Here is an 8,482-nt window from a genome sequence, read left to right as displayed (position 1 = left end):
TCAAATTTCTGAAAAAAAAAATCTCCTGTTTCTTAAGAAAGCGCAAACTGTGATATATACAAAGTATATATCTCTAACAATTTATCCCTTCGTCACTTCGTCACTTCTGGTATAAATTATGTCATCATTGGCCTCTCTCTTTAGAAATAGGAGATTTTTTTTTTCAGAAATTTGACCCTGAAAGATTCCGTAGTTCAGTTCTAGATGGAAAAGATCCTTATGCTTTTGTTCCATTTGCTGCTGGTCCAAGGTTAGTTTATTTTATTTTATTTGAACCCTTTAATTATTATTATTATTATTATTATTATTATTATTATTATCATTATTATCATTATTATTATTATTATTATCATTATTATTATTATTATTATTATCATTATTATCATTATTATTATTATTATTTATTATTTATTATTTATTAATTATTATTATTATTATTTATTAATTATTATTATTATTATTTATTATTATTATTATTTATTAATTATTATTATTATTATTTATTATTATTATTTATTATTATTATTTATTAATTATTATTATTATTATTTATTAATTATTATTATTATTATTTATTATTATTATTTATTATTATTATTTATTAATTATTATTATTATTTATTATTATTATTTATTATTATTTATTAAAAGTTTCCTCTGTTTGTTTATATAAAAAAAATATATATGAAAATGGTGTATAAATAATGTTTCTAATGAATATATTTTGTAGAAATTGTATTGGTCAGAATTTTGCTATGAACGAGATTAAGACAGTCATCAGTAAAATAGTTCACAGGTATTGTACACAGTACTTTTTATTTTCATATACAGTATAATGGTGAATATAATGCACACCAAAATTAACAAACAAATTTATCTGGATAAGTCTATTTCATGTTCAAGTGGTTACTCATAAAGGCTATAGACCCACACAACAAAACATGACTGTAAGAATCTCTGCTGAAAAAAGAAATGCAACTTGCTGCCTTTGAAACAATACTTTTCATTGGTCAAAATACCTTCATAATCTTGTAAAGCATCCAATCAAATTTGACTTGCTCACCTCACCAACAATGCATGTCAAATACACCCAGAGTCTAGTGATAATCAGAGAAATACCAACACCAAGAGGTTTATCCATGGACCAACTTCTAGGATCCTTTGAACCTTATAAACCTAAGTTCTTATTCTTGTAAAGCCATTGACAATATCATAAAGAAACTGATTTGTAAGCCTTGAAAAAGTTTGATCAAGTACTTGCTGGTAGAGAGGATCACTGTGAAATCTAGTTGTTATCCTTGTAAACAATGAATAATCTGGCTGAACGATTTCCTGGGTGCATTTTAACAAGAAAGATTTTTTTGTTTTTTAGATTCCACATTGAGTACGATAAAGACAGAATTCCAGAATTACTACCCGAATTAGTTTCTCGTGCCAAATATGGTTTATATTTAAAGTTTACTCCAAGACAATAGGTTCAAGTCATCTGATTTTTTTTTTCATACACCAATTAATTAAATAGTTTGCTTTATTTGACACTAAAAAATAAGGAAACCTATCTTGAACATGGTATTGGAAGAATTTTATGAAATATCTGAGTTAAACTACAGGTCACAGTTACTTATTCTTATAGTCATGTACGTTACTCTTATTATGTATGTTATTACTGGTAGTTTATTCTTATCTTTTTTTAATTATACAAATTTCTAAATATTCTTGATTCTTGTTATTTAAAACATATAGATCTGTCCTCCCTTCTGTTACCTGCTTTACGAAGTTCTTGTCTTGCCAAATTGACCTATTTCAGGAGACAACATAATGATATGTTAGGAAATTAGTTTAAACATTTTGCTAACTGAACTTGAATCAGGTTAAATGAAGGGGTTGGGATAATTACCTCATCTGTGTTAAAACAAGGGCAGGCCACTCTGTTTTATCTTCCAAAGGATTGTGTTTTTTTAAATTAGTTAATGATGAATTTAGACAAAGGAAATAGCAACAAAAACAAAAAAAACTTGGATCGATTTGATTTTATTATGTATGATGATGAATAAATACAAAAATGATTGAATGAATGAATCTTTGATTTGATGGATGAATGAAAAAAAGCATAAAGTTGATCTACAACAACTCAATTTTTCAGATTTTAATGGCAGTGTTGAATGTCTTAAATGGTAAACATTTACAAAAAAACTAGATTGTGATATTTTTTAACTATAGCAGCACTGAACAAGATCCATCCGTTCAAATTCCCACAGTCGACTCTAACAACACATAATATTGTAAAAGTTCCACATTAAAATAACGCAACTATGATACTGTATCGGGATCACCAGGCTGGCGCCGTATTAGCTAATCTTCTCATACGTCTGCAAATACAAACATTTCAATATATTAAACATCAAGACTTCAAAAGAAATTGGAGAGAAGAAGACTAATATCAATCGGTTATAAATAAACTATTATTATTATTATTATTATTATCGTCAATGTCTTCAAGATTAAGTGAAATATACTCCAGCATAGACATAAATGTACATCCCGGTACAAAACATAAATACTTCCAGTCCACTTTCTTTTTAGGTAGAAATAGTTATCAAAAAAACAAACCTCGTATTTCTGTCTTGGTCTCGAATCTTTTTCTCCATCTCGGCATCTGTCAGAGTTTCCAGGAACGGACACCAAGAATCAGCCTCGTGTTGGTTTCTAATAGCAACCTCAACAGTTGGTAACGGAGCCTCACTGTTAATAAAATAATCAGACATTACAAGAAGAATTAAGCGATTGACAAGAATTGAGTTATGTCCAAGGGTTTACATTCAAGTTCTATTATAAAGCCCTAAAGAAATGATATTGATAAAAAGAGAGAATAAGCTCAAGTCAAAAACCAAGAAAATGCAACGCTTGTTGATTTCTAAACAAGTTTGTAGTTGTAATGAATCTAATTTATTAACACAGCAAGTTCCCCACATATTCTTATGGCTCACATCAAAACGAACAACAATCCTAGCTACCACTGACTGTAACTTTACCTGAATGCGTATGTTCTCCCGTGCCAACTGAGCTGACCTCGTATACTGTAGGCTATACATGTAACAAATTCTCCACCAAGACCTATAATATACACAAATATCACTTAAGGGCAGAACAAAAAAGTATGTAAGGAAGCCAACAAACATATTTTGTATGCAAATTGGTAGAAGATCTGAGGGTATCCAACACCTATTTATGAAAAAGCACTCAAATTGTTCCGAACTGCTGAAATTTCAACATGTATTCAAGTTATGACAGTCTCATGCAACTATATCCAATTGGTTATCGATATGGTGTGATTGTACCTTAAGGAACTCAAACAAAGAATTTTTTTATTGAAATTTGTCTGATGATCCAATACCCAATTACAACAAAGCATTCAAATTGATGCCAACTGCTCAAATTATAACAAAGGCTTCCTCTTTAATATACATAAATATTCAAGCATTCATTTATAAAGATAAACAATGACAAACTTACCTAGTTCAGCACAAAGTTTGGTGGCGAATTCTTCTGGATCATTTTCAGATTCAGACATATCCCATTCAAACTGGTCTACTAATGATATATTTCCTACGTGGATATTTAACTACAATATCAAAATAATCATTAAAATTAGGGACCTATTAATCTTAATTTTCTATATTTGGTCGGATTATCAAGAAAAGATCAATGCTAAGAGGTTTGGCCAAGGACAAGCTGGTAGAAAGGATCCTTTGAGAATGTAAGTTGTTATCCTAATAATATTTAGTTAAAATAAAGCTGCCCGTAAATAAACATATCTTTCCAAAATGGCCTGTCCACAAGACGTTTTTGATCAAGCTTGACCATGCTGATAAGCCCCATCACCTTTTAATAACACGTTGGTCAGGATTAGACCCCCATCTAGAAACATCCCCTACCCCTTTTTTCTATCAATTCAATTTAAAATAACAAGCTGGTTGGAATTTGACCCTCCCCCCTAACTCCCACCCCTACTAGAATCAGACCCATCCCCCTTTCTAACCAATCCAGTGTACCTTTAATATAACACGCTGATCAGGATTTGACACGACGTCAGGGTCTGGTGTGGGGTAAGCTTCTATCTGTTGTCGTATTGCCTGAGCAATGGCCGATACAAAATTAATAGGGTTCAGATCCAAATCATCACATAAAATCTCTGCACACTGTTCTGGAGTAATTAATGTTTCTGAAAAAAAAAATTACATCCTAAAAGAGTTAGATTAAAATTTCTTTTTCTGATATTTTGCATCTCCATTGAAATCTAACACTTTTTCTACCACAGTCCTGTTCTACTGACATTATTTTAAACCAATCAAAGTGTGTTATGTAGGACATGTTTCTTGGTAACATAATGAATTTTGGTCTTTGGGTTTGCTATCCCTTAATTCATCTTTGGCAAAACGTTACAAAGTGTTCTTATGGTACTATCTACCAAGTATTACAATTTGTTTTGTCCATCTCCATAGCCTGCTCATTTACTTTGCTACAAATATAAAAATTTGTTGGCTTACAATATTTTGTGTGAAAATAAATTGTACGACTAAGCTTATTTATGTGAACAATTCAACACAAGGCAGGTAACAAATTTGAAATTGATATGTCATACCATTTTTATTCCAAGTAAAACAGTCACGTAATTTCTGTCCGTCAAATTCCATGTCCAGCCTGATTGGGACTAGTTGTTCAGGTAAGTTGGCATTTTCTATATTCAACATGGGGTCTGTATCATCAAAACTGAAACAAAGATAAGTATGAAACTATTAGACTACTCCAAATAAATAAATTGATTTTCAGAAAATTTAACAAATCCATTTCAGTTCAAAGAAATTTCGATGTCCACAGTGCCAAATATAGAAATAAAATCCATTTCTCATATAACAAGAACAGACATTAAACAGAACACTGGAGTAATGCCATAATGCACATAAAAAAAGCTAGAAAACATTAGTTTTAACTTGAAAATGCGGGACGTAAAACTCATTTTCATATTATTTGAAAATGCCTGTCCAGATTAAGAAAAGTGTTGAGTTGTGACCTACCATAAGGGAAAGGTTCTAATCTTGGCTTTGCCCAATCTGTTCCTATTGATGGGTGTAGAACAAGGCACAGCATCTAAATGATGAGAACTTGTAGGCATTGTCGGCACCCAGGCTGCTTTCTTCTGTTTATTGTCCCTGTAATTAAATATGATAATCTTACAGCATTTTATTGTACAACCCCTTCAATTGCATTATAAGGATCTTTAATATAACACCCCAACCAGCATCATTAACATGAGGACTATCTGTAGCTCTTATAAGACACAATTTCAAGCTAATGGTGGTCCTCCGATCAAGATCAGCATGTGAAAATCTGGTGACCCTGAATTAGTCATTTATCCTCCTTATCTCACTTGACCAGCATGTATAAAAACATTCGAAAGCCTAAGTTACTATCCTTGTAAGATAAGGCTGTTACCTACACTTAAATGAAAGGAGATCATCCTAACATAGCTGTGAGATTTTTAAACTTTACCCCTCCCAATCCCACCAAGCTACAGGACACAACCTACCTAGTGTAAGGTACTGAAGGTTCACTAGCGATAGACGCAGCAGCTTTGTATTTTTCATCTGAGCCTTTTAATATTTCATCCACTTCACTAACCTTTAACAGAGTAATATTGGTAGCCAGAGAATGCTGACCAAAACCTGAAATAACATAAAAAAAATACAGAAAATTTCAAAAGGAAAAAGAAAGTGGCGGCAGAACTAACAATTTGGAGATAACCTTTTTTGAGTAATGGGATTATTTTTAAAGGAAATCTTTTTATCTGGCTTATAAAAAGGTTGTTCATTGTTGACCATTTACCTAAAACCTTGAATATTAATTTCTATCAATTGAAAAAAACTATATTTTTAACTAACCCATGGCTGAAATTTTCTTTCTTTCTTCAAGCGTCACCAATCGTCTCCACATGGAAGGGTATCGTTTATAGAGAGACCCTCTGAACATACGTAAATATGTCCCCACCTGTTGATAGAAAAGAGATTTTCAGACATTACAGACAGAGAACATGACATGCAGTACGGGATATTCAAGAACTTTAAGCTGGTCAATAAGTCTACAAGACAAGCTAATGAAAGACCAGTTGACAAGTAAGATACAGTAAGAGATTTTCCTCTTTTTCTACTCTTTTTTTGGGAGGCAAGGAATTGTTATTATTATATGGCATTGTCAATGGTTCTTGACTGCTGAATCGAAAGAAAAGGTTGATGATATCTTGGCTATTATCTGTAGTCTACCAGGGTTAGGGATAGAGCTGCATTTGACTGATAACTTTTCTTTGTTTACATTTTGACATTCCAATTCGATCTTATCAATGATGCCGATGCCTTATATTTCATTTCCCATCGAGATAAAAATGGCTGAAAATGGCCGAATGGACAGAGAAGAAAGTTGTTTACCTCGGAACCGATATAATAAAATTCTCCTTCGCCATCGAATTGAAATGCTCGTGGTTTTTCTCCATAAGTCTTCGTATTTGGAGTATTCATGGTGGTCGCCATTTGTAAAACTCCGCCCTCTAGAAAGGGAGGTAATTTTGTTGCATTTAGTAGCGTGTTCGGTTTATGTGAATTTGTGAATATGTGAATATACTAGTTCGGTTTGTCCAAGGAACATTTCCCGATTTTAGCTAGAAAATCTCCCCATAGAAACAATGGTCGAAATAACGAGCATCTCATGCTGCAGACGTATAATGATTTTTTTTTTCAACACAACGCTCAAGACTTATCTGAAATGGGAGTTGACTTTTCAAGAAACTTAAAATTATAGAACTTGAGATAGAGACGGGTGAGCTTGTAAAGCAAATATTTTGAAGTGTTGAAATTTTTATTTAAACACTGTCCAATCTAAAAATTGTATTAACCATGGTATTAATCTTTGGCTATGACCTTAGAATTCGAAATATATCACGCAACTCGATGCACGCCCAAATTTAACCTTTTGTGGAGACCGAGCAAGCGCTTTAGAATTCGACCTTAGGAAGATATCACCCTGCATATCTCTATGCCAAATACGATTATACTATACGAGCATTAAACATATAAGTAGGCCTACAATGGCATATAGAACTAGAAACATATAAAGTGCAGTATAGACTAATAGTTTGTTAACAGAATGATTTTACATTAGAAGATGAAATATCGTTGCCAAAGTTACCTTCAACTCGATTGTGTAACAGCGTGAACAGTTGCCAGCCTCTCGTAATTAGATGAATTTAATGGAAGAAAAAAGACTTTTTCTTGATTTTAAAACTTGGCTAATGCAAAGGAATCCAACAATTTCCTTTAAAATGTGTAATTGAGATCATTCCCAGCTAGGGAAATCCATTTTACCTCTAACATAAGTCCTCCCGAATTTGTTTTGGAAATCTGGTTTAGGTCTGAGGAAGTTGTCAGTCTCTCTTTAGTTTATGAATGAGTTAAAGGGTTTCTTATTTCAAAGGTTGGTTATTGGAAACAAGAATGCCCTAATATTTGTAAATTTGAGGAAATCCGTTTCCTTGTTACATTAGTACTCCAGAATCTGTCATGAAAAAAGGGACAGGTAGGCCATTTTTTTGACCAATCATACTTCAGTCTCAGAAGAATTTTTTTAGCTGAGCTAATCAGTAATAGTGTTCACAGCTCGCCGCCCAGAGGGCACATCTTTAAGGCAACGTGTCTATTTCAAATACGTTACATCATTTTCTCAAAGTTTCATTTACAAAGGCACTATTCTAGAAAGTTAAGCCCCATCTTCAAATCCAGCTCTCCCGAGAAGGATTGTGTAGCAGCATAAGATATGAGCTCTTGTCAAATAGGAAATAAAAATGTTGATGCTTTGATCAATATACACAATTTCGGGAGTAAAAGTTGTAAAATAGCACTTTTTTCTCGATTGAAAAAAGCAGTTATTATATAACAGAAGGGTAAGCAACTCTCATAAGGGAACAAATCTATGCTATGTAAATAATTGGGGATAAAGTCCATTAGTAAACAAGTAAGGTCGTCGTAAGTAGGCTAAAATCCGGATTAGAGAAAAACTGCAGTGCTGACGTGGCTTGAGTGTAAGAGACCTAATAATCGAGAATATCAATAAGTGTTGGTGATTGGCTGATAAATGAAATAACTTTACAATCGAGACTTCCTGATCTGCGCATTCTCATCTTGCAACTTGTCGAGAGTCAGTAGATTCCTCCAGCGGCTTTCAATCTTACGTTTTTGATCAAATTTTACAGCGTAAGTAACATTGATTTTTCATGTTTTTGATTAGGATTTGGATCGCAATTTCTTGTAGCAGACGAACATCCTTGACATTTTGCTTATTGTCGCTTATTCGTTACCGAATTTAGCCGATTCGTCCTTGAAAAGGACACCGACAACTTGACTCGGCCTTGACCTTGTGTAGAAATCTATGTAAAAGT

The 8,482-nt window shown here is 32.7% G+C and overlaps 1 protein-coding gene across 1 annotated transcript in view; it reads left to right on the top strand.

Annotated features, from left to right (window-relative positions):
• LOTGIDRAFT_122078 (hypothetical protein) overlaps positions 1-1,475 on the top strand; it is a gene marked incomplete at both ends in the record, with an annotated part of 6,803 nt that extends 5,328 nt beyond the window's left edge. The window contains 3 exons of the mRNA XM_009059404.1: positions 168-250; positions 731-796; positions 1,373-1,475. Coding sequence (XP_009057652.1) covers positions 168-250; positions 731-796; positions 1,373-1,475 — 252 coding nt within the window. The remainder of the gene's footprint in view (positions 1-167; positions 251-730; positions 797-1,372) is intronic.
• Between the last annotated feature and the right edge of the window lie 7,007 nt (positions 1,476-8,482).

This window comes from Lottia gigantea, assembly GCF_000327385.1.
Source record: "Lottia gigantea unplaced genomic scaffold LOTGIsca_39, whole genome shotgun sequence".
Classification (NCBI taxonomy): Eukaryota; Metazoa; Mollusca; class Gastropoda; family Lottiidae; genus Lottia; species Lottia gigantea.
Note: the sequence above shows the minus strand (reverse complement) of the source record. Positions and strands in the feature narration are given on the sequence as shown.